General features: G+C 37.2%; 1 protein-coding gene and 1 pseudogene across 4 annotated transcripts in view; one reads left to right on the top strand and one right to left on the bottom strand.

Annotated features, from left to right (window-relative positions):
• The first annotated feature begins 1578 nt into the window (after positions 1 to 1578).
• Positions 1579 to 26712, top strand: part of MSL2 (MSL complex subunit 2) — a 30078-nt gene continuing 4944 nt past the window's right edge. Inside the window, exons 1-3 of one of the 4 annotated variants that reach the window (XM_039837223.1) lie at positions 1579 to 1792; positions 2136 to 2221; positions 3089 to 3444. In XM_039837223.1, coding sequence (XP_039693157.1) covers positions 3303 to 3444 — 142 coding nt within the window. In that variant the 5' untranslated portion in view covers positions 1579 to 1792; positions 2136 to 2221; positions 3089 to 3302. Of the gene's footprint in view, positions 1793 to 2037; positions 2222 to 3088; positions 3445 to 14696; positions 14713 to 17934; positions 19697 to 24991; positions 24998 to 26712 lie in introns of those variants that run through there. The other 3 variants (XM_039837226.1, XM_039837224.1, XM_039837225.1) reach the window with 3 other exon arrangements.
• LOC120582610 (uncharacterized) lies at positions 25246 to 25364 on the bottom strand (annotated as a pseudogene).

Here is a 26712-nt window from a genome sequence, read left to right as displayed (position 1 = left end):
GGCTCGAGCAACTAAATAATTATTAAACAGGGAATATACTTCAGTGTGGAAATGCTTTCCCTCTACCACCTCTACCACGATAGTCTACCACCAGTTAAAACCACTTTTAGAAACTAAAAAAGAACCGACTTATGTTTCCCTCTCTCTGTCTTTCTTTAGCCCCACTCTCTCCACCATGAACCATCAATAGAATTAATCTTAATTTGGGTTGTGCACATCTCAAGAGATTTAAAAACAAATAACAGTTATGAGAAAATCAGCAAGGTTAAGTCCTTGCAAGTAATCATTTGGAGTGACTGCTGATTTATGCTGCCTGAATGGAAAACAGTGCTGATTATTTTATTCTTGTTGCTCTTTTGGGAAAGAACCACCTATGTGTTGTGGAAGACGACCTTAGAGTTTGGAATAAAAATAGAACTGTATAAGTTTTATTTGAAGATGAGCTTAGAAAAAAAATCTTTTATCAAAAAAATAAAAAGGTGAGCTTTTAAGGAATGAAATTTTGAATATTTTTTGTTTTCCAGATACAACCACATGTATTTTGCATAACTTGAATTTCAACTTTGCTCCTTAACAAAATTAGGAAGTTAGATTTTTATTGTTTGATACTTAAGTGCTGATAACGTGCTAGGCCTTATAAAGAAAATAAACCTGTTTTCAAATCGCAATAGAAATTATATATCAGAGGTTATCTGGGTTTCCTTGATATCTTGACTGTTCTACTCTAGTGGCAAGCCCCTAAAACTAACATATTTGTGTCACAAAACATTTACATGTCATAAATTTCACTTTGCAAACTTGCAGAATATCTATCATATGCAAAAAGTTATGTTGAACAGCTTTGGTGTATCCAGAGATAAGTGATGGTTCCCATTTGTGCTACTCAAAAAAAGGTTTTGTACTTTTACAGCGGAGAATCATGTTGTTAGGCGTTTATTTATATCTATGTCCTTGGTCTCCTGCAAAAACATCAGGCGAAAGCTTGTATAAAAAATTGGATACTTTCAAAGATTTGAGTTCCTTCTAAAGCAGGATCATGAATTCTTCAAGATATTTATTCCCATTGAAGGGCTAGGTCTTTCACAGGAGCTAAAAACACGGGCTCGTTTTGTGTTTAAACTGGACTCTGTTCCAGTACGAGCTCGGAGCGGTCCCGGTTGGCGCCTCTGGAAGGTCGGGCCACAGAATGTCTGACTCCAAGGACCAGAGGCTATGGAAAGAGCCCAGCTCTGATGGCGGGAGAGGGGCCATAGGTCCTTACCCAACGGTTTACACACCGCCGGCTGAGGCGTTGCAGACCTCAGGCCCTAGTCGACGGAGGGCCGCGGCCCTCATTTAGCAAACGCCGCCCGAACGCCTTCTGGGCGCGCAGCCACGTCTATCGCTGCCTGCCTTCGCGGTTCCGCAAATGCCCGCGAGCTGCAAAGGCGGCCTTTCCGTGTTGGGGAAACGCCGATACTGGAGAAAGGCCGCGAGGGCGGGACTTGGGGCCAGGCGGGATTATTTCCTCACACAGTGGTCAGGGCGAGAGGCCGCGCTGGAGCCAGGGCGGAGCGCCACATGGCGCGCCTGTTCGGCCTCAGCATTGGCGGGCACACAGGAAGCAGTGGAGTGAGGGAAGCCTACAGCTCACACTAGGGAAGGATGGGTCAACTGACAGAGGTTTCACCATAGCCCACACGCCAAGGGAAGGGAATTTGAGAGCGCATGGGGGAGGGGGCGGAGAAAGCAGACCGCTCACAGAGAGCATGCTCTGTTCTGAGAGCCGTAAACGGACAGCCAAGCATGCGCAGTGAGTCCAGGGTGGGTTGGCAGTGGGGAGGGGCTGGCGTGAGCGGGCTGATGTGTTTATCCGGTTTTCTGGGTGGGCGGTCAAAGCGCACGCGTTAAGGGCGAAAGGCGGCGGAGCTGGGTAGCGGAATGCGCATGCGCTGCGCGAGCCGGTAGCTCTAGGAGGGTGTGGAGGGGGCTCTTGGAGGAGAAGCTGGGGAAGAGGGAAGCGAAGGGAAAGGGCGGGGGGAGGGGTGAGAGTGTGCTCTGCGCATGCGTGCGAGCGCCAGCGACGACGGCGGCGGGGGAGTCTCGGGGATGACAGTGGCTTTGCCCGTTGGGGTAACGGTCGTCGTCTCCTGCAGGGCTTGAGGCACCGCCGAGGCTGTGGGATCCATTAAGGCCGCAGCAACCCGGGCCCTACGGAACTAGAGTGGCGCGTGGAGTCGGGGTGAGAGCGGCGAGGCACGGGGGGAGGGGCCTGCGGCGGGGCCTGCTGTGTGCGCTGGGCGGCGGCGGGGCCTGACGGTGCGAGCGCTCGACTCAGCCGCGGCCGGGCGGGCGCCGTGGGCGGCGGCGGTCGTCGTTCTTGGCGCAGGCGGTGACCGTGTGTGAGGCGCGGAGAAGATGGCCGGGCAGTGAGGGGCGGCGCTTGCGCCTGGTGACCTCGGAGTGAGCGACTGAGAAGCGAGGGGCGCCGCCGCGGCCCGGCGGGGCCTCCTCCCCGCCCCCTCCCGCCGCCACCGCCGCCGCCGCCGCCGCCGGCCCGCGCACTTCCTCCCCGGCCCTCCCCTATCGGGTGCAGGACTCTCCTGCCCACTTCACCACCTCAGGGAAGAGCGGGGCTATAACCGCCGGGGCGGAGAGCCAGGCGTGGTCTGGGCCTCGCGTCCGATATGGAGAGAGCGGCGGCGGTGGCCTCCGCCAGCCGCAACAGCAACATTCGCCGCTGCCGCGGCTTCGTGCATTAGATCGAGGAAGCCAACGCCCGAGCTGTCGTCCTTGCTATCGCTGCTGTCTCCGCGCCGGGCGCTGTAATGGAGTAAGGGCCCTGCAGCCTGTGAGAAGCGTGCCCGCCCCTTGGACTGGGCCGGGGCCTGCTCCTGCCCAGCTCGACCTGAGGAGGTATCTTCGCGTCCGGAGATGCAGCTCGCGCGAAGGCTGCCCGCGGAGCCGCGGGGCTAGACTGAGAGCCGAGTCCCGGCCCGAGCGCCGAAGCCGCCACGTTCTGCGCCCCGTGGCCGCCCGGGACAAACTCGAACGCTGGTTTCTCTCTCTCTCTCTTTCTCTCTCTCTCTCTTTTTTTTTGGTCTGCAAGTCTCAGGGACGGAGGAGGGGCGCCAAGGCCCCCATGTGTGGGAGGATTGCTTCGGCTCCACAAACTTGCACGGATTTTGGTTACTACTTTGACCAGTGGTTCTGCTCTGATTTCCTCCGAATTGTTGCAAATTCGCCATTGTTCCTTGGCTGCTTACAAAGTTGGATCCGGAATTTCTTTTCAACCGGGAGCCAACGGTGTCGAAGTGTCTGCAATGAACCCCGTGAATGCTACTGCTCTCTACATTTCCGCGAGCCGCCTAGTGCTCAACTACGACCCCGGAGACCCCAAGGCGTTTACTGAGATTAACAGGCTCTTGCCTTACTTCCGACAGTCCCTCTCGTGCTGTGTTTGCGGTGAGACGTTTTTTATTGTTCCCTTTTCAAGGCTTGTTTTAAAAAAATTGGGGCAATGGTAACAGCAATGGTTCGACAACTTGGTAGTTTGTCTTAAGCTTTTGTTATTTGTGCAGTAGTATACGGCCATTGGTTTTGAAACTCGCCAATGGACTTTCGTCCTGCATTTCAGAAAAAATCCATCTAAACCGCTTTGTACAGCGGTCTGAGCGTTCAAAACTTTAATTCGCATTGGGTCAACGCCTTATCATTTCTGTTTTTTTTTTAAGTTTTTTAAGTGAGGCGAAATATGCATGCATCTTGTTCCTTTTTAAAAAAATCTTCGGTACGAGAGTTGACGTAATACCAATCTTGGTTAAATCTGGTTAAAACTTGTACGTGTGGCGTGCAGCATTTTGGTGTTATGTATGAGTATTGCTATAATGTGATACACCCAATAGCTAGTGAACTTAGTGTGGAACTTTTCCCCAGGTTCTTCAACAAATGCTTTGACGGACGGTAATCAGCCAAGGAATACTCATGGGGTACTCTCTTAACTTTTTTAGCTGGTGGCATTTTTACAGGATTATGTTTCCTGTTTTGTGGCTTTAATGTATTGTGAACTGGTAGAGGATTATTTAGGTGTTTTTGTTCAAAAATATTAATTTATGCTGGGCAGTATACTTTCTAGTTATTTTTGAGAGATGAAGATGTACTAAATTGCCTAATAAGTAGAAACGTCTCAAAAGTGATAATAATTTGGATTAACTGCACATATAATAATGTTTTCCAAAAAACCTGTTCTGAAAACGTTAATAAAAAGAAAAGGGCAGCTGACAGAAAGTAACAGTAATATCCTCCTACTTCATGTTCTTATTTCGCTAGAAGTTTTGAGATTTGTTGATCTATTCCTTTAGTCAAGACTTGAGAAATTCAGGCATTTCAGGCTTTCACTTTATCTTAAATTAGATAAAGAGTAATTTTGTGACTGTTCACTTGAGATTCAGCATTTTCTGTATAGCTCTGGGGCAAGGCACTGAGAGGGTGCAGAAGAGGTGAAGATTGTGTTTTTGCACACCAGGTACTTAATCTTATAAAAACTTAAGTAACTATGTTAGAATGTGGTTAAGCTCTACTGTACGGGTGACTGATGATAGTTAATACCTTTATAGGGAAGCACTTGCTCTGGGCAAATTACTTAACTGCCCTGGGCCTCAGTTTCTTAAAATGTAAAATGAGAATTTGGGGCTAGATTCAAAGTTCCCTTTCAGCTTAAATTTTACTAATGTAAGCATAAGAATTTGGTTGGTTTCAAGGTACCTCCTTACCCCACTCCCACTTTCTATGGAGTGCTTCTTTTTATGTCTTACCAGCTTTCGATAGTTTACGGACTGAGGAGGTGGAGCTGTTTGTTATAGCTTCTCCACAAACCTATCTTTTGGAGGGATTGCTCTGGTGATGTAGGGGTGATGTAGGGAGAAAGGGCATAGGGCAGCCCACCCTGACCTGCTGGAACAACAGTAGAGAGTGATGTCATTATCCAAGTAACACTTGAAGATCTGGTAAGTCTCCTTTTTACTAGGTGGGTGGGACTGAGCTCTCTCAGGGGGAAATGATAGTTTTGAATCTTGTAGATGCTTGGAATTTTAAATTCTTATCAATAGCTTCAGGGTAGTTGTGGTCTAATTGAACATTTTCCCAGATTCTAACCTGGATTTTAAAAAATGACATTAAAGATAAAATTACATTTAAAAAGAGTTTCCCAACTGTAGTGTTTTTTGTTTTGTTTTGTTTTTAACTAGGCAACACAAGAAGTTTTGACAGTGGAGCTTTGTAATTCTTTTTGTTCAGCTTCCCTCTGTCACCATCCTCTGGAAAAGATTTGTAGGTTGTACTTCTCCTTTATAACTGAGTAGCTGGCATAAAATTTCAACAATCTAGATGTAGGTTTAGTTGTCTCCCACTCCCCCAATCTCTTTGGATGTAGTCTGTGGTTATTACCAGATAGAAAAAAAAAAGGTCATTTAAATTTAGATCCAGTGTTTTAATCAACTTTGTATTAGGTGCTATCGTAGACTTTTTCTTAGTTGAAAAAGCATAAACTTATTGAAATTAATAGGGCATGTGTAGTCTTATTTCCTGAAGATAATATGTAAAAATTAAGTTTAATTCTGCCTTAGTACTGTAAATGGGGCGTTTCTTTCCACAGATCCTCCAACATCTGACCTAGTCCTACCTTTTAAGCCTTGTATTCTGCTCTCTTACATAATTTTTCTGTTTTCAGGTTATTTTTGCTTTTTCAGACATATGCATTATATTTTCCTCCTCTCTTTCCCACCTTTTGCTTTCTGAAGTTCTTTCTGCCTAAAACATACCCTGTCCCTCTGTGATCTAACTCATAAACTCCCTCTCACTGTAGTGAATTCTTCCTTGCTCACTCCAGTTAAAAGTTCTCTTTGGCCTTTGAACCTCTATAACCCTTTGTTCCAGTCATAGACACTTAAAACTCAGTGCTGTTTTTATATCTAATTTTTCTGAAATGTTAGAGAACATACTATCTTTTGTACATTTTTGTTTTCTTTCTGCCTCATCCTTTCTCTCCTACCTAGTGACTTGCATGTAGGTGTTTATGAGAGATTCAGGAAGAAAAGTGAGGAGGAGGTGAGGGAGGGAAAGTAAAATCTTGATGTTAGGTTCAAATCTTGGCTCTTCTTACTGTATAGGTAAATTGCTTTGACTTTTTGCCTTAGCTTCCTTTATCTACAAAAGAGGATGACTATACCTTCACGTTTGTTTCTCCAAATTCATGTTATATGAGGGTTTATTTTTAAGTGGGGAAAAACTTTTGAACCCATGAAAACAAATCTAAGGACTTGATGTCATATGTGCTTAATATCCCATCCTTGTGCAGAAGTAGGAGAAAGTGAGAGAGGAGACTGAGCTGTCAGGTCAGTTATTGTCACACCTAGACTATTCACTGGAATTACAGGTTTGGTTATCATTGTTGTTTGAAGTGTTAATTAGCTGATTATCACTATTTTTTCAATTGCTTTGTATATTTAAACTTTCTGAAGTGAATGAGATAGCAGTGCTCCAGAATATTACTGTACTTTCTAGGCCACAGAAACAGTGACCAAGACAGTATTACTGTGGGTACTATTTTTTGTGTCAGTTTTTCCTCCTTACTCCAAATGTTGGATGTGCTTTATCATTTAGCAGGAAGTATAATTTCTTTTAATTTCTTTTAATGGCATGAGATTTGATAAATTCTATCCTAGAGATTTTAAGTTTTTTGTTAAACTCTTAAGTCCTCAAATGATATAACAGGTTTGAAATATAGAATCAGATCCTGTTAGAATTGGAAGGAAATGTGAAGCGGAAAACTATTACTCTGAGATATTTGGAATTCTGTAAATTAATATGGTCAAATCTCTACTCAGGCACATGAATATTTTCCTGGTGTTTTAGAGTCTAGAAATAGAGTGGTTTCAACTTTGGATTTACTGACTAGTTGTGGACCTTTTGGACATCCAGTTTTGCATTTATAAAAAGAAGGGGCCGGAGATCAGTGTTTCCTATTGACATGAGTGACATAGACTGAACAAGTTTTTGTTTTGAATGTTAAATACTTAAAAACAAAACCCTACCTTAATACTGCTACTTTTACATTCCACTAGGCGGGAGGTGGTTCCCTGAGGGTGAGAGCCTTCCTTGTATTCACCATTGTAGCCCTACACCTGACAGTCACCGGCTCAACTTGTTGAATGGACGAAATTACCATTAACAACAAAAGTTTCACAGTAGGAAGTATGTGCTCTCAGAATAAAGTATATGCCTTAAAATTAAATAGATTTAGTTTTATGAACAACCTCCACTTTATTTTTCTCATTTTGCCACTGTTTATGCACTCCCATCCTCCAAGAATCTCTTCTAGTCTAGAATTTTGATTCTCTTTTAGCAGAATTAACTTGGTTTTTGACTGAGCAAATTATTTATAAATGGCAAGAATCTTCTAAAATGAACTTTGAACATAATAGCCTGGAGCAACTTATTTTTTTATTTTTATTTTTTATTAATTTATTTTTTATGGTGATATTGCTTAATGAAATTCGATAAGTTTCAGCTGTACATTTTAACAGTAAGGCGTATATATGTTTACATTCTTCCATAGGTAACCCTCCCTTCTGGTAACCACAAGTCTATTGTCCATGTCTGTGAGTCTCTTTGTCTTATTCATTTGTTGTTTTTAGGTTTATATCCCACATATAAGTGATGTCCTGTGATTTTTCAACTTTGTCTGGCTTATTTCGCTTAGCATGATTATCTCAAGGTCCATCCATGTCATCACAAATGGCAGTATTTCATCTCTTATGGCTGAATAATTTTCTATCGTATATATGTACCACAGCTTCTTAGCCAATCATCTGTCTTAGGACACTTTGGTTGCTTCCTTGTCCTGGCCACCGTGAATAATGCTGCTGTGAATATCGGTGTGCAAATATCTTTTCAGATATAGGTTTTCAAGTCTTTGGGGTAAATACCCAGTAGAGGGATTGCTGGATCATATGGTAGATCAATTCTTAGTCTTTTGAGGAACCTCCATGTTTTCCATAGTGGCTGTACCAATTTGCAGTCCCACCAGCAATGTATGAGGGTTCCATTTTCTCCGCATCCTCTCCAACATTTGTTTTTACTTATCTTGTTGATTATAGCTATTCTAACAGGTGTGAGATGGTACCTCATTGTGGTTTTGATTTGCATTTCCCTAATAGCTAGTGATCTTGGCCGTTTTTATGTGGAGTGACTTATTTTAAACTATGTATCTTTTAGATCAGCGGTCCCCAACCGTTTTGGCACCAGGGACTGGTGCTTCTTTGAGATCTAATGTTTTATGATCTGAGGTGGAGCTGAGGCGGTGATGCTAGTGCTGGGGTGCACTGCAAATACAGATGAAGCTCTCCTGCCGCTCACCTCCTGCTGTGTGACCCTAGCAGGCCATGAATCGGTACCACTCTGCAGCCCAGGGGTTGGGAGACCCCTGTTTTAGTGGAAGCTAAATTAAAAGGCCATTTGGATAATTCTGCATAAGTTTTATATGAATGTTTTATATTTTTTTCAAACTTGAGTTCATTTGATACTTAAGATTTTATTTTTCTTGTACTTCAAATCACTGATTAAAATTTTTTAATAAACACATAAAATTTGCTATCTCAATCAGTTTTCAGTGTACAGTTCAGTACTAAGTATATTTACATTGTTGTGAAACAAATTTCCAGAACTTTCATCTTACACATCTGAAACTATACCCACCAACCAATCACCATTTCCCCCAGCCCTTGGTAACCACTATTCTTTCTGTCTTAATGAATTTGACTTCTCTAGGTACCTTGGTTAAGTAAAATCATACAGTATTTGTCTTTTAGTTGACTGGCTTATTTCACTTAGCATACTGTCTTCAAGGTTCATCCATGTAACGTGACAGGACTTCCTTTTTAAGGCTTCATAATAATCCATTGTATTATATACTAATTTTATCCACTCATCCAAGATGGACGTTTGACTTGCTTTTACCTTTTGGCTATTGCAAATTGTGTTGATTTGAACATGAGTGTCAGATAACTCCTAGAGACCCTGCTTTCAATTCTTTTGGATATATACCCAGAAGTGGGATTGCTGGATTGTATATTTCTATTTTTAATTTTTTGAGGAACCTCTAATACTGTTTTCCACAGCTGTTGGCACCATTTTATAATCTTGCCAACAGATTAAGGGTTCTAAATTCTCCACATCCTCGCAAATACTTGTATTTTCTGTTTAAAAAACATTTTTTTCTTTTTGATATCTAATGGCTGTGAGGTGATACCTCATTGAGGTTTTGATTTGCATTTCTCTAATGATTAGTGATATTGATCATCCATATGTTTGTTGGCCATTTGTGTATCATCTTTGGAGAATCACTATCATTTTTTTCTTGAAAACTTAATTCACTCATTACATTTTTATTAATTGCCTGTGGTGGAATAGGAAGATGAATAAGACACATGCCCTTTACTCATATGTTGTTCAGTGTTATGGGGAAGACAGATAAGTAAACCAGCAATTATTGGATAAGTGCTGTATTAGAGGCACTTATATCGAATCTCAGGCATCATAATAAAACCACTTATAAATTAACTTTATTGCACATGTAAGTTTCAGAAATTAGCCATTAACGAGTGTTTCCTTCCATATAATTTGTTTTTGAATAGCTGTTTGAGTCAGCATTTAAGTAAACTTGATTGGTGTTAAAACAGAAGTTGGCTTAACATTTTTTTCTTGGGACTTAAGTTTACCTGTTCTCTATGATGTGGGAAGACTTCTTTAGGGAGCATTTATCTAGTGGGCTGATACGGAGGAACAATATTTAGTAATTTGTTTCGGTAGATAAACTTTTATTTCAGATATATTTATTTAACTTTTCCTAAGGAAGAAAATCTCCTTTTTACAGTTTCCCCTTTTAGTATTCTAAAAATTAGTTCTAAAACATTAGTTCTACTTGGGTATGTTTATGCAAAAGGGAGTTGCCTTAGGGAGAGGACACACTGTGTGCGTTGTTCTGGATGCTGAGAGAAATGAAAAGAGGTTTGTTCCACAGTCCTTTGTCATATGACATAACCATCTGAAAAGTTAATAATACTCGTTTAAATAATGGTTCAGGGCAAGCTGTATAGCCCTGTAGAATTAGGCAGGAGAAATTGGGTTAGTCTAGTGAGATTTAGGAAGTTTAGGGGTTGAGCAGGACCAAGAGGAATGGCGAAGTTAGTGTTCATTTTTAGCAAGGCTTGAAGGAGAGAACAGTTGTTCTATTTAGGCTGTAGAAAATCAAGTTCATCTGTAATGAAGAGTTCTAGAAGGAGAGCCCTTTCCCTGTTTTGGTTATTCAAGGGCCTTTTGTGTGGGAAGCTTTGATGCCAGGTTAAGGAATTTGACATTTACCTTGTAGGTGTCTGCATCCCCCGCTCCCCGCCAGGTGTACTCTAATCACCCAAATCAAATTACCTAAAAGCTCGTTAAAATTCATTCACATTTCCACATCAGACTGATTTGGAATCTCTGTCTTGTAATCTGCATTTTAACCCTCCATCTTGATATGGGGAGGGGAATTTGCAAATCACTGTTGTAAGCATTTGAGAAACAGCATTTTAAGTAGAAAGATTAATTTGGGGGTAGAATATGGGATTGATTACTGAATAGTGGTGGCAGTGATACGGGAACAACATAGATAACGCTAAGTGGAATTTTTGTCTTGCTTATGGTTATAACATTTTATTTCTTTGGTATGTGCCATATTATATTTTTTCATGGTTTGTCATATTTCACCATGAATAGATTAAATGAGACATTTCCTACCCTTAAACTTATAAACATTTCTGGCACAGTGCTTCCATATAGTACATTCTTGATCAAATATGCTCAATTTATATTTAAGAACTGACAGAATCTGGCAGTTTAATACAGATCATGGGAAAAATTGAAGGAATCAAAGGTAATTCAGTTCATATCAGAAATGAAGTCAGGAAGGGCATTGATTTTGGAAGGACATGAAGAATTTAGATAGGCTGGTTTGAAATAATGACAGCCCAATTAAAATATTCTTCAAGGATTTAACAGTTTGGTGTTGGATTTTGGGAAGGGTCAGGTGCTTGTGAGAGATTGCAGTTTTTTTAGGAATTAGAGTGGATCGTGTGTGCTGCTGAGGAGAATGAAGAGAAGGATAAGACAATGTTGAATAATTTGATGGTGCCTGAAGGTTGAGGTTAGTGAGGAAATAACTGGAAATATGGTTAGGAAAGGATAAACATATAATCTAAAAAGGTTTTATGCTCTTCCTTGAATACTTTGATTTAAAAATAATTTTATATACTGTTTAATAGAATAAAGCAACAAATCTTCTGAGTCTCGGGGTTGTGGTTTTCATTCTCTGAAATTAATTCAAACATCCAGTCCTTTCTTTGCACTTCTCTTTGTGTATTTGCATGCATGCACATGCAACCACTCACATTGTATAGTTTGCATTAATAGCATGCTGTCATTAATTGCTTAATTCTATAGTGTATTGGTTTCTCTTAGTTGACACTTCCCTCAGAGCCCATTTAGCTACTTTTATGTCTGATTAATTTAAATTTGTTTTTGTGAGTTCTGATGTGCTTTCTAAATTTTATCTTAAAAAGTGGTATTTCACAATATTCAAATTACTTTTTCATTTTTCTCTGTGTCCAACTGTCACTTTTGACTTTTTAAATTCACTTTTTACATAGGTCTTTTACTCTGTATTTTCTCTTTAATGATTTTTTTTTTGGTTCCCTTGTCAGGAAATTAATTTAGATAACTTTTTTTTTTTACCTTGATTACTGTATATCTGACCATTTTTCTCATCTTTTTCTTGCTCTCAGTCCATAATACTTTAGCAGAGTTATTTTCATTCATTGTCCTTTTACTCCAGAGACTTTCTTGAATTTTTGCTGTATTGGAATATCTGGTGTTCTCTAGTATCTAATATCTTTTAATCTAGTTTTATAGCCAGTGTATTTTGTGTGTCTTACCTTTAGTTGTCTATCAGCATTTGTCTATTTTGTTATAACCTACAGAAAATGTGCACTTAGAATGTTGTTTGGCCCAAAACTTGGAAGTAAGTTGTTTTCTGGCAAAATCGAATGGTTTTAAAATAATTTATGCAAAATATAAAGGCATACCTAAAGTGGTGGTGGGCTATCCTGTGTATAACTTAAGAGCTTGGGACCTGCTACCAGTCCTACTAAATACCATTCCCTCGATGTTTAAATCTGCCTGATGATTTGATATTTAGGACTCTGGCCATAAGTAATGTAGTAATCTAGGAATTGAAAGGGGCATTCCAGTCCAGGCATCCTTGTGATGAATTTCTGAATCCCCTCTACAGTTAGTAAGTTGGTTGTCCAGCCTGTAACTGAACCTATTCAGGATATAACATAGGACATGACTATGTCGTATCCACCAGAAGCTGTGGGCTGTCTCAGAGATCTCTTTATGTTGTCATTGAGCTTGCCGGCTCAATTTTTACATAGGTCTTATAAGGTTATTCTTCATGATGAGAATCCATAAAGCTGTAGGCAGAAAGGATCATATACAGCCATTTTTCATATCAGATAATCTTTTCTGTAATATTCTTGAAAGTTCATCCAAGCCTTTTCCTGAATATCTCCGGGTTAGGGAGCTAAAATCTATTTTGGGAAATAGCCATATTGTTGTTTGACACCTTTTTTGAAAGAACTTTCTTTTTAGAAAGTTTTTGCTTCTAATTTACCCAAGTCTCTTCCTGTGTAATTGTTTCCTGCTAATTTTTTTTGTCCTCTGGAACAATTCAGAAAGCCTTTGATAAATTTTTACCCTTCAACTATTTGAAGACAGTTTTCAGGTCTTTCCTCAAGATAAGCATCACTAAGTTACATGTCCTGGAACCATCCTGGTTTCAGTTTCTTCTAAAAGTATGGACTTTTGTGTCCATGTCCATGGTATTTAAGATTTGGCCTGGTGGGATTACCTGCCTCGATGACTTGGACAAATTATTTTATTCTCTTAGTTTCATTTGTAAGATGAGGTTGTTGGACTAGAGCAGAAATTTGGTCGTGAATTTGACCCCCAGGCTTTTTATTTTTTGGCTTGGTTAAAAAGTTACAGAAATTTGAGAGTGGCTCCATAGTGTAGTGATTAGCATGTCTGCTTTACACGCAGAAGGTTCTGGGTTTGCGCCCCAGGTGGAGCCATGGACCAGGCTCCCTGACTGTGTCAGGCTGGGGGTGGGGGGTTGGTGGGTACGCCACTAGCATGTGGGAGGAGATGCCCAGCGTTCAGAGATCCAGGTCTTAAGGGGAAACAGCAACATCCATATGTCAGAGGTGGAAGTGGGGGTGGTAGGGGGAATTAAAGAGAGGAATTAAAAAAAAATTTACGGAATTTGGTGGTCAAAGTTTTAAAATCTAGACTTCACATAAAAATCCAGATTTTAGGCACCTCTTAGATAATTGTAAAGTCTGGCAACAGTGGGTGTACATTCCCTCATGGCATGGCATCACTGGCTGTAGTTGAGGGGGATTTCTCCTTTTTGGGGATGGAGATCAGCCCTCTCCAGTTTGCCCTTGTGCCTTCCCAGCCTTTGTCACTTTTTTTTTTAATGGCTTGGATATTTGGATTTGTAATCTTCAAGAATGGAGGAATTTGTAAGGTCTCTTGTGCTCTAGACGTTATTTTGAACCATAGAATTCTAATATTAGAATCTCAAAGTATTTTATGAAAACTTCTTAACCTGGATACAAATTGGTATTGCTTTATCTTGTTTGGCAGTTGAAGAACAGTTGTTGGTTCACAGTGTTTCTGGTCAATTAAAACGTTTTCACAAGTTGGTAGTTAATGTTTTTCACATCTTCTCTATCCTTAACTGATTTTCTATTTTGTCAATTTATGAGAGGTGTTGAAATCTCTAATTATGGTTTTATCAATTTCTCTTTGTAATTTTATCAGTTTTTGCTTCACGTATTTTGAAGTTGTTATTAGGTGCATAAAACAATTTTGAACATATGGAATATAGTTATAACTTTAATTTTTAGTGTTCTGCTCCACTAATTCTGTCATTTCTAGGTTTGTTGTTTGATTTTTCTGCTTTTTATGGGTCATATTTTCCTGCTTCTTTCCATGCCTCGTTAATTTTGATCGGATGTTGGACATTGTGACTTTTACCTTGCTGGTAAAATATTACCTTGTTGTTAGATATTTTTGTACTATAAATGTACTTGGGCTTTATTCTTGGGGTGCGGTTATTTGGAGACAGATTGATCCTTTTGAGGCTTGTTTTTAAGCTTTTGTTAGGTGGGACCAGAGCAACTTTCAGGAGTTAATTTTTCCACACTACTGAGGCAAGAATTTTATGACTACTCTGATGCTTTGTGCATTATGAGGTTTCTCACTGTGGGTGGTGGGAACAGAAATTATTCTGCTGCTTCTGAATGACAAAGGGATTTTTTCTCTTTGCTCCTTTTGGGTGGGAGTTGGGTGATTCTTTATCCTGGGATTGTTTCCTCATACACATGTGCTAATCAGTACTCAGCTTGAAGACTTGAAAGAGACCTCGTCTAAATCTCTGGTGTTTACTCTGTGCAGCTCTCTCATCTCTAGTATTCTCCCCTGAGAAGTCCAGCTGCTTTGACCTCCCAGATCTGTCTTCTCAACTCAGGAAGACCCCTTGGCTTTGTCTGGGTTTTTCTTCCTTGTGCTGTGGTCTGAAAATCATCTACAGGCAGTAAGCTGGGGCGATTATAGGGCCCTACTCGTTTAATTCATCTCTCAGTGATCACTGTTGTGTGCTGTTTATTGCTCAATATCTGAAAAACCATTGTTCTCTCCAGTTTTTTGGTTGTTTCAGATGGGAGAGTAAATCTGATTTTTTCGTTTTGTCTAGAAGCAGTCAGATTATATTCAAAGTTTATGCTGTCCCATACAGCAGCCACTAGTTTTTTAGTTAGGTATATATTACGTGCTCTGTAGCCACATGTGGGTAATGGCTACTTTATTGGATGTTGCAGATACGGAACATTTCCATCAATGCATAAAAGTTCTACTGGACAGTGCTGTAACAACTGAAGAACTTAGATTTGTTCTTGAAAGCTGTAGGAGAATTAAAAGATAACCTTCAATGGTTTCATCTCAAGTTTTGATTTTAAAACATTGAACTGGATGGGGTTTTGAACAGATCAGATCATTGGAACTCACTGCTATAGATTTATAGAACAATTTCTCCAACATAGTATTAGTGAATCAGGTTCAAGAAGGTGTTCTAGTAGTAAAAGGTTTCCGTTAATATAATTTGACTGTTTTTCTTCCTTTACAGTGAGGCAATTTGAGATCTCAAATGCTTATTGGATCACATAGTGGTGCCATAACCAGTTAATAATTTTGCTCAATGTTTCTATTTGTCATGAGGTCTTTAAATTGTTTTAATTCTTAGTCATGTGTTTTGTAAACTCTTAGTCATATTATTTCAGTTCTTTGAATTTTTTTGTATATCCAGTGGACCATTGGTTAGGTACAAGAAACATTAAGAAAATTAAGTTTCTTGAAATACTAGGTAATGAGCGTAAAAACGATAATGAGTTTAAATGTTTGGTTCAGGATTATTATTACCTCTCTGTAGGTTGTCTGTGTTCTAACACCCTGTATATCAACAAGGTGTTGGTAATTATTTAAAAAACTATTAAAAAGATGCTATAGAGTGATAATGCCATATGGCCTTTTATTTTTAGAAAATAAAGACTACTTACACTTGCAGTGTTACTTGAAGTGTTTGCAAATACCTGTCTTAAAGCCACCTTAGTTCATCACTTAGTAATAAAACACAAGAATGGTTAAAAATTTTTAGTAAAAAATACAAGACCTCCAAACATCAAGTCATGTTTGCAGTTTTTTTCTTGTCTAATGTATTCAATTTTAGCCTGTTTTTAACATTTATTAATTTACAAATGAGATGTCATTTTAAAGTAGCTATGTCACCAAAATGCCTTTTTTTACATAATTTGAATAAAATAAGATGTAATCCTTGTTAATGGAAAGTCAGAATTTGCCTTTGTATGTTTCATTAAAATGAATTTATAATATCTTTAATATGATGAATAAAAATCTTAAAATCACTTCACATGATTAGAATAAACCCCCAAGAATTCCTATTACTGTGAAAGATGGCATCAAGGTAAAAAGGGTTAAAGTATTATTAGTGATTTCTAATCTGGGTTGTGTATCAAAATTACTTGGGAAGCTTTTTAATACACATTCTTGGGCAGCATCTCCATCAACTGAGCATCGAGTCAGTTCTGGTGTAGGCCACCTAGGTGATTCAGATACTAACCCCTGGATGAGAGTAGTGTTGTCTTGGAATACTTGTGTGAGATTAACAAGTGCACTTTAAAAAAAGGAATGTGCGCCAATAAATTTAAGCAGTATCATGTTAAGCAAGTTTCTTGACAGCTGTAGTATTCAGTTTTAAGACACTAGTTAGTATATTTTGAGATCACTCTTCAAGAGGGTATTAAAGCAACCCCATTAATGCTTTCTGGTTCATTGGAATACCAGTTTGGGAAATTTGGATCTAGATGTATATTTATTCGATTCATGTTTGGTCGTTCAGCTATGAATCAACTTAATTATGCCTAATTTACCAGCCCATATTATCTTATTGGCAATAATTCAACGAGAGATCCATCATTGCTTTGCTAAAATATGAAAATAATGGAATATTACAGAAATACTCTGTAATCACAAAACACTCTATAAAAGGCTCCCCTACATAATTATTAAATTATTAAGATAAATGATGTCTGGCATTCTCTTTTAATTCTTACTAGAGTATGAAATGAGGCATGACTTGAGTTTATGAATATGCTGTGGGTCTGAATAGTTATCATTCATTTAATCTATGGTGACTGTTTGGTTTTTTAGTTTATAATGGTCATTGATTGGTGAAGCTTACTTATATAAACCGTTGACATCCAAGAGTGTCAGGAAGTATTTTTCATAGTTTTAGGTCAGTAAAGACAAAAAAAGTTAAAGAAACTCTAGATTTTAACCACTCATGTTCAGTAAATAACTTGTCTTGAGTAACAGTTCACACTTTTAATGTTGCAGTGTTTAACTATTGATTTTCTTTCTTTTTTAACTATTGATTTTCATTTCTCAGCAAACTGGTTGTATTCTTTTTCTTAAACTGGCAACATAGATTGTTTTTTCTGTCTTTTTTCATTCTCCATTCTCTTGGCATATATATTTAGCTATCACTGGTCTCAGTATAGTAGTAGTTATTTAAAATGATGTAATGAACTTTAAAATAATTACTTGGTCAGGTTGTCAAAATACTCCAGTGTGTATCATCATTTTTAGTGATTAATGCATATCTGTCATATTCCCTTATTTTTAATTAAAATGCATATATTTTTCTGCCATGATTATTTGTGCTGGATCTTATAAAACATTTTATGGGTCTGTGGAATCCATGCAATCAGGGAATAATGGTCTGGGGCATAGCTGCTTGAATTAGAGAACTAATAATTTCTTTGAAACCTTAATTTGTCATTTGGACCTGTTGATTTTTTTGAGGCATGTATTTGCTTTTTGGTTTACTACTAAAATAAACTTGCGTGGAAGGAAAGTATTATAAGCACTGCTCAATAAAAAATTTAAAGAAGAACAGGCCTGGGTTAGGAAGTCATACCGAGGAAAATGGTGCTGTCTTAAGAGGATTCTCTCATCTTGAATTCATTTATCTTTGACTTGAGTTTATTCTTTATAGTAGCATTCATACTCATGAATTTTGCCTAATGAAAAGGTTTTTAAGAGGTTTAGACTTCAGCATATTCCTCCAAAAACTATATTAGGCACAGGTTTTAATTGTCCCAGTTCATTCATTTGTGCCCATTTGGTAAGTGGTACATATGATCTTTTTATGGTGTCATTTTTGTTCTTAGTTGAATCCAGATTATTTCCATATGTATATGTATCTAGATATCTTAGTAGTTATTGTTTGAAAACAGTACGTCTTTAATTTTGGTAATTTTGGTGATATAATTCAGAGGTATAAAAAAGGTTGGAGAATCCCTTGCGCTAAATGGGAGTGGCAGGCTTTAACACAGTGCTTGGCATATAACTGGGCCCCAGAAATCACTTGCTTCAGTGATTAAGAAAAGAGAAATGTTTTCTTAAGTGGAGATAGCCTAAACAATGAACTCATTTGGAAAAGGTGGAGAATGTGTGGATATTTAGATCAGTAGATTGGACTATATTGTTCAGGCTGTATGTCAGACTTTTGACATCAGTAGAAGTTTATGCTTCCACTCTATATATGCCTTAATATTGCTGTTGGAGACTGTAAGCTGAATGGATTACGACTGATTGACGATAGTTATTCTCACACCGCAAGAAAAGGGTATATTTATGTATATTGAGGTTGATCAGTGTCAATTTATTGCTACTACTAGAAAAAAGTCAATTTTCTAGTAGTGGCAATAAGATGAATAAGTGATGCTTTATATAAAGTGACATCATGTATGAAAACCAGCTTATCCTAATCATATGAGTTTAATATGTACATATTTACTAATGTGCATAGTTTTACACATACATTATGCACATATATACATTTAATATCCCCACACACAGTCTTTAGTTAAGATTTCTGGTGCTGTAAATTTTTAGACTTGTATGTAGGTAGAGCTTTTTTGTTGGATTCTGTTTACAGAGAAGATGGTATAGTGCTTTGTAGTGTCTATGTTCAATTGAAACATTTAAGATAAACTTTAAAAACTGTTGCAGCTCCAGTTTCTGAGCAGTAAAGACTTCCTGACCCTCACAAAACTATTGTTGAGCATCCATCTTTCACTTCTTTTCACTCTTCCTGCCCCACTCATTATTGTACTTGTTCCTGTTTCCTCTTTTCCCAAAAAGGTTTTCCTTTCCATCTTGTAGTTAATTATTGATTCTTCTATGGCCCACTTTCATTCTTTTTGGTTAGTGGTAAGAAGCACAAATTGTCTCAGCGGGTGCTATGAAGTTAATGTAGGGATGGCGCCTGATAAGTAGAAAGAATACTGGGTTGGAAATCAGTAAGACTCGGTTTGTATTTCCCATTGACAGTAACTAGCTAATTAATCTTATGAAAGCCCATCTATGTTAAAATGATGCCATAGAAAAAGTTGATTTCCAAGGTCACTCTCAACTCTAATATGCTTTTTAGGATTCATTCATTGTACATTGGCCATGCTGTAGAGCAGTGGTCACCAACCTTTTTGGCTCTAGGGACCAGTGCTCCTATGAGAATCTCATGCCCGATGATCTAAGGTGGAGCTGAGGAGGTGATGCTAGCACTGGGGAGAGACCTTCTGCTGTGTGGCCTATTTCTTAAAAGGCCATAGCCCCTGGGATTGGAGATCCCTGTTGTAGAGAATGGAAACATCTGAAGTATATTTGAAACAAGAATGGTTAGATTGAGTATTTATTAAAAAAGTCTTGCCCTTATGTTGCAGGAAAGGTTTGCCTAGCAGAAACCAATACTGCATTCCTAAACAAAATGTTTGAAGATTTTCTGTTTGCAACATTTGAGAGTGTCTTTCCAAGATCAAGCATGCCACTTGTCATCATTCAGTGAAATGTTTTGTCATTGCTTAAGTTACCATCTTGTCTTGGATCCAAGAGCTTCCTTCACAGCAATGTGATTTGGCTGGTAACAAAATTCTTTTTGCTGTTAATAAAGCTCTCCCCTCCTTTTTCTTCTATATATTTCTTTCTCTGTATGCGACTGTAAATATACTTAGGTGATCAGTAAAGTTATCTGAGCCATTTGGAAAGGAACGGCTGATGAAAAGTATGTTATTTTATTCAATTGTGATTGCTGAGGAAATTGGCTTTAAGAATCAATAATATAAGTGAATATAGAAAATTTCCTATTTAAGAACTTTAGTTTTGAGTACTTTATGATGACCAGTTAATAAGGTGTTTTTTTTGTTTTTTTTTTTTCCATAGAGTCACTTTTATCGAGAACTATAGTTTTAGGAAGTTATTAAGTTTCTTTAGTAATGATTTTAAGAAAATCTCATAGAATATAATTATTCCATTTTAGCAAGTGAATTTTGTCACTTTTATTCTTTTTCTCTTTTTTTCCTTAGAGCTTTAATATGAATGTCTAGTAGTTTTTTATTTTTTAATTATTTTTGATAAGAGTCTATTTGTTGGGAAACAAATTTAGGCTCTGATGGAAAGCATATTTTGAGTTAGTTTGTTGAAATATCTTTTTTGATACCTCTTCCTGTTTTGTGTTGCTTGTATTATCAGCAAAAGCAGAAAACTGCTTTCTTTTTTTTGTAGGACGCCACATATTTTACACACCTGTTGGTTTTTATACCGTTTTTATTTTTCTGTTTTGTTCTTTTGGTAAAACTGGTTAAGGTATTTTACAAAGATTTTTTTTTCCTTTCCAGATACTTTCCCATATATACTATAAGTCTAAGTATTATAAAATTTGAGTCTTCATGTGGATTTCTTGACTGTTTAACATTCTAGTTTCCAACAAGGTTTCTTGGAGAAGTGTTATGATATTTTTAATTATTAACTGTGACCTGTCTTGTGTGCGTTTTTTACTGATAGTAGTATTTCAGGATAATGTTCATGTGATTCTTGGCTAATTTTTCCTAATCTTCAACTGTTATCAACAACAAATAAGATTTATATAAAATTGCATGATTTGAGATTTTTGATTGGGCAGTCCTTGTTGCTGTAATAGAAACATTGCTAGGAGAAGGAATTCTAGAGAGGGGGTGGTGGTAAATACAGAATGTTTTGATTTTGATAAATGCTCTTTTTGCATATATGCCATTTAAATTAGAATTATATGGTGCATTTTTGTTAAGTGCCAAAATTAAGCCATCGAGAAATTCCTTAAACCATTTTCTATTTTTATCATTTTTTATTTTACTGTAATTATTTTCATTGGGATCATTTCTTCATGTGAACTTTAAAACAATGATTTGATTCTTTAGTCTCTGTTGTTCATGTCTAATTTTTTCATAATACATTTTAACCTATTGTAGCTTTTGCCATTGTAGGTTCTATTTAATGATTATTATTATTGCCAGGTTCAGTGTTCACTGGATCATTTTTTAGTCATTAATAAATTTTGTTAAGTATTTTAGCCATTAGTTTTATTTTTTCTTGTGTCCCCTTTCTATACCTCTAAACTTAATTTCCCCCAGTAATTTGGTCAAAATATCAGTGAGGTTAAATACTTATTGTTAAAGTGGAGAATCAGAAGATTTTGCTTCAGAAGTGATAAAGACATATTTACTTGGTAGTCTGCATGTCAACATGAAATTTATGGTGTCATATGGTAAAATTGATGGTGTCTGCATGTCAACATGAAATTCACTGCAAAATACCTTTACCAGTGGTATTTTGGAGTGAATGAATTATCAATCACTTTGTTCAAAATAGGGATCAGTTATGTATTTAAAAGAATTTACCAACAAAAGAATAATGTGTCCTTGTTTGCTTATGCTAAGGAGTGCTGCCTCTCCCTTGTATGGAGAAAGGGGGGCAAACTGATTTGAGACCTAGTTACAATTTGTTTATTTTGGTGCTCTGAGTCTCTCAAACTTAGGCTGCTGTGTAAATCTTGATACTGACAGTGATTCTTGTCAGGGGTAGGGATAAAGTGCATGGCAGCCAATCCAAATATTAGCTTTGGTATATTAATAGGGAAAAGTAATGATATGAATGATCTATATTAAATTATTTAATAAAGGAAAGTTTTGTGGTTAAAAAGCATGTTTATTGAGAAAAGTATACCTTACAAAATGTTCTTTTAGTGGCTGAATTAAAGCCCTTTTCTAAGGTATAACAGTTTTTTCTCAGGTTAATCTAAATTTGGTTTAAAAATTATTTAAATTGTTGATTTTGTTAGGTGTGATAATGACATCATGGTTACATAAGAAAATGTACTTTGTAGTGATTTCTGCTGATGTGAATAAAGGTGAATTGATGTCTGGGATTTGTTTTGAAATATTAATAAGAGATGGGATAGATGAAGTAGATGTGACATAATCTTGATAATTACTGAATCTAGGTGATAGGTATATGGAGGTTAATTATACTATTTTCTGATTTTTGTCTGTTTGAAAATTTCCATAATAAAAAGTTTCACAAAATTAAGAGCATTAAGAGATTTTTTTAAGTATCTTATTAAATTAATTATCAACAGTTATGTATTCCCAGAAAAATTCCCAGAATTACCATCATGATTATCTAAATTGTAGTCTCAAATTATAATTGGCTAATTTAGAGATGGAAAAGGTTAAGGAGAGAATAAGTAAGGAATTGGTAACTTTTTAAAGATGGAGTAAAAATTAATATTTAGTATTTAGGGACAATACAGCATTTAATATTGTTTAAACAGGGCACACAGTATCAAATTTAGTTATAAGAACTTTTATTTTGTAAAGAGGTAATTCTTGTGATATATTGCAGATTAAGGATTAAAGGCAATGCAGTTAGAGATTTTCTTGTCATGAACTATAAATCTTTAAAGTTTAAAGATGTGTATTTTGAGCAAATCTTTTTTTGTACTTGAGTGTGAAACTATATGGAACACGATCTAAGCTTAGATAGATTAAACGTCTCTCCAAACACTCCCCAGTTTTTATAGTACAGTCTACCAGTGAGTGACACATTTCCTGTTAACTCAAATTGCCTATTTCATTTTTTAGGATACGATTTTTTTTTTATACTGTTAAAAGTGTTATCTGATATTTCTTAATTTGGTGGGGAGAGGAGTTTTCTTAGGAACATACAGTAGGTGTATGGTTAATACTTACCTAACTCCTAAGAAGTATCTGAACCTTTTCCTTTGTTCCTCGTATCACCACTGGAGCTGCCTTTGTTATGAGATGTAAAGAGAATTCTCTGGGAAACTTTTGAGGATTATCATGGTTAGCTAAGTGCATCAAAAAGTTTGCCTATAGGCATCTTTAATAAAATGTTTTAAATATTTGTGTTGGGCAATGGTTGGGCAATTCAGTAGGTAATATGAGGCCAGGTGATGAAAGTTCTTAACTCTGGTAGTAGAGTTATGAATCAATAAGTAATAGTTTTTTTGTTTTTTCTGGCTTATTTTCTCAATATTAAGTATACTAATAACTCATAGAAGAATGCAAAAGATATGTAGTATATATGTTCTTTAAGGTGGTTGGTTGGGTAGTTCAAGGGTGGTTTTGATGACTGTTAAAAAGATCTGTGATATAATGAAAGCAAGAAGAGGTAATCCTTATTATCACTTCGCTTGTGCAGTTAGCAACTCATTAGGGGTTATAAAATGATGATATTCAAATTATGTAATTCTTCATTTATTTGCTGCCTTGTTCTTGTAAAGAGAAACTTCTCCATGATTTGGTTATTTGGTCCTATAATTCATATATAGTTAAATCAGAATAAATACTTGATTCTTGCTCTTTATCAGTTTTCAAACTAATGACCTGGTTCACTGGCATCCTGAAACTGATTTCCTTTTAAAAAAAAAAAAATTCAGAAATTTGAACATTTTAGATATGTTTCATTCCATCGCATTTATGCATGCTAAGATTTTTTCATCTTTGGCCAGTAGGAACCTCTTCAGGTTTGTTCCGGAGTCCCTTTAATACTATCTTGATCCTTTACAGTTTCCTTGCTTGCTGGCATAACAGGGTAATCAAAACTCATCCTGTCTGATTTATGTCACAGATCTGGAATCAGCCATTTGTTCAAGAAACCCTGATTTCTTTGAACAGGAAATTGTTTTTCACATTATCTGAGTTGCTATTGGATTGGGTGGTCCCTTGCTTCCAGGCCTTTTCAGTGTACAGTGCTAGAAAATATGAAGATGAAAACATTAGTTCCTACTCATAAATCCAATTGAAATTTAGAATTTTTTAACTTAACTTTTTCCGTCATGACTTTTTACCTCCTACTAAAAAAAAAAATCTAGATTCTAGGGACATTAACATTTACTCTGTAACTGTCAGCACAACCACCAACAATGTGGTTACTCATAACAAAATATAGAAAGAAGATGCAAAGATTTGAGTCAATATTGTGTTATAAAGTTATTTAAAGTAGTTAATTTCTGATTATACCATCAGTTTAATATAAAATTACAATTTCATTTTGACTTTGGAAGATTTTCCTTTAATATTTTAGTTTTGTTATATAATTATGTAAACTATTTACATGGTATGAAAGTTAAAAGCTACAAAACAGGATAAAACGCAGAATAGTCTAATCCTGTCCCTGTTCACTTCACTTTGTTCAGTCTCTCCTTCCCAAAAGATAACATACTTATTTTTTTAAGCGCATCCATATATAACCCCTGTGCCTTTCCTTGGATTAAGTCAAGGGTACTCTAAGACACCGCTTCCCCCCGCCGCAGACCAGTACCTGGTTGGTTGCCTGTTAGGAACCAGACTGCACAGAGGTGAGCAGCAGGCAAGTGAGTGAAGCTTCATCTGTATCTGCAGCCTCTCCCCAGTGCTAGCATCACCGCCTCAACTCCATCTCAGATCATCAGGCATGAGATTCTCATAGTTGTCCCTGGTGCCAGAAAAGTTGGGAACCACTGCTCTAAAGGATTCCTGCATTGGGTAGATGGTTGGACTTCATAACTACTGGGGCCTTTTAAAAAAAAAAAATTGTGGAGTCATGCAGTCATTGCCACAGTAAGAACATTTTCATCGCCCCCAAAAGAGTACCATTGTGCCCATTTACAGTTAGCCTCTGTCCCACTCACAGCCTTAGGCAACCACTATTTCTGCTTTTCTGTCATTTCTAGACATTTTATATAATGGGGTAATACATTATATACTTTGCATATGGCTTCTTTCATTTAGCATGTTTTTGAAGTTCACGTTATGGCATGTAGTTCTTTTAATTGCTGAACAGTATACTGTTGTATGAATATACATTTTGTTTACCCACTGGTTGATGGACATTTGGATAGTTTGCAGTTTTTGTCTATTATGAATAATTCTGTGCATATTCATACACATCTTTTTATATGGAAATATATTTTCATTTCTCTTTGAGGAGGTTCTTAGGAGTAGAATTGCTAGTTTGTATGGTAAATGTATGTTTAACTTTTTAAAAAACTACCACCTGTTTTATCTATCTATATCTATCTATCTATCTATCTCTCTCTCTCTCTCTCTCTCTCTCTCTCTCTCTCTCTCTCTATCTATCTATTTATTTATTTTAATCCTACAGCACCTGGTATTCCTAGATGGTCTTCCATCCAGGTACTAACCAGGCCTAACCCTGGCTTAGCTTCCGAGATCAGATGAGATTGGGTACGTTCAGGGTGCACGGCCGTAGACTCACCTGTTTTACAATATGATTTCTCCTTTTACATTTCACACAGATAATATAGAAAGGTTCCATTTTCTCTACATCTTTGCCAACTCTTGGTATTGTGTCATTTTGAATTTATCCATTCTAATAGGTATATAGTAGTATGCTATTGGTTTTACGTTCTTTAATAACATGATATTGAGCATATTTTCATGTCCTTATTAGACATTTGTATATTTTCTTGGGTGAAATGTTTATTCATATCTTTTGTCCACTTTTTAAATGGGGTTGTTTTGTAGGAAAATTTTAAAAATTATGTTTAGAAGTCCTTTATCAGATATATAATTTGCATATGTTTTCCTCCAGTCTATGAATTGTCCTTTCATTTTCTTAATGGCATCTTTTGAAGCGCAAGTTTTAAGTTTTGTGGAAATCGATTTTACAGTTTTTTTCCTCTGTCATGGATAGTGTATTTGATATCACATCTAACACTTTGCCCAACCCAATGTCATGATTTTCTTCTGAGTTTTCTTCTAGAATTTTAGCTTTTATATTTAAGTGTCTTTGATCCATTTCGAGTTAATATTTGTGTATGTTGTGAGGCAAGGACTTAACGGACTTTTTTTGTTTTTGCCTTTGGATATCAAATTGCCCCACACGATGTATTGCAATACTCTCTTTTCCCTATTGAATTATCTGATCACCCTTGTCACACAGATCAGTCGACCAGACATCTAAGAATTTCTTTATGGACTCGCTGTTTTGTTTCATTGATTTATGTGCTTATCCTTTTGCCATTACCACACTATCTTGATGACTGGCTTTATAGAAGATTTTGAAATTTGGTAGTGTAAGCCCTCCAACTTTTTAAATTCTTTTTCAGAATTGTTTTGGCTATCCTAGTTGCTCTGTGATTTTTATCTAATTTTAGAATCAGTCTGTCAGTTTCTTTAAAAACAAAAAAGTCATAAGGATTATATTAAATTTATAGATCAACTTAGGGGAAACTGCCATTGTGTTCGAGGCCTTTGTCTAACCTAGGCTTGTGCAACCTCAGACTAGTAAGAGCTGAGCTGTTGCCCTCCCCACTGGCCAGCCTCTGAGAAGTCACTTCCAGTGATAATGCCTCTGGGTTTATTCATCACTTGTTCAGCCCTAATGAACCTTCTTCTAATAGCTGCTTAAGGTCCTTATAGGTTAACACTGATGGAGCTGGGTTGTAGAGAATTGGGCAGCTCCAGACCTGAACATCACAGATTCCTACTGTTCTTATTTGAAACTCAGCAGTGTTTCAAATATAAATGCTTTTCAGTTAGTTTCGGTTTTGGTTATGAAAATGACCTTGTTTTGTTGTTAAAAATTTTCAGGTTTTTA

This window comes from Pteropus medius, unplaced genomic scaffold, assembly GCF_902729225.1.
Source record: "Pteropus medius unplaced genomic scaffold, Ma_sr-lr_union100, whole genome shotgun sequence".
NCBI lineage: Eukaryota > Metazoa > Chordata > Mammalia > Chiroptera > Pteropodidae > Pteropus > Pteropus medius.
Note: the sequence above shows the minus strand (reverse complement) of the source record. Positions and strands in the feature narration are given on the sequence as shown.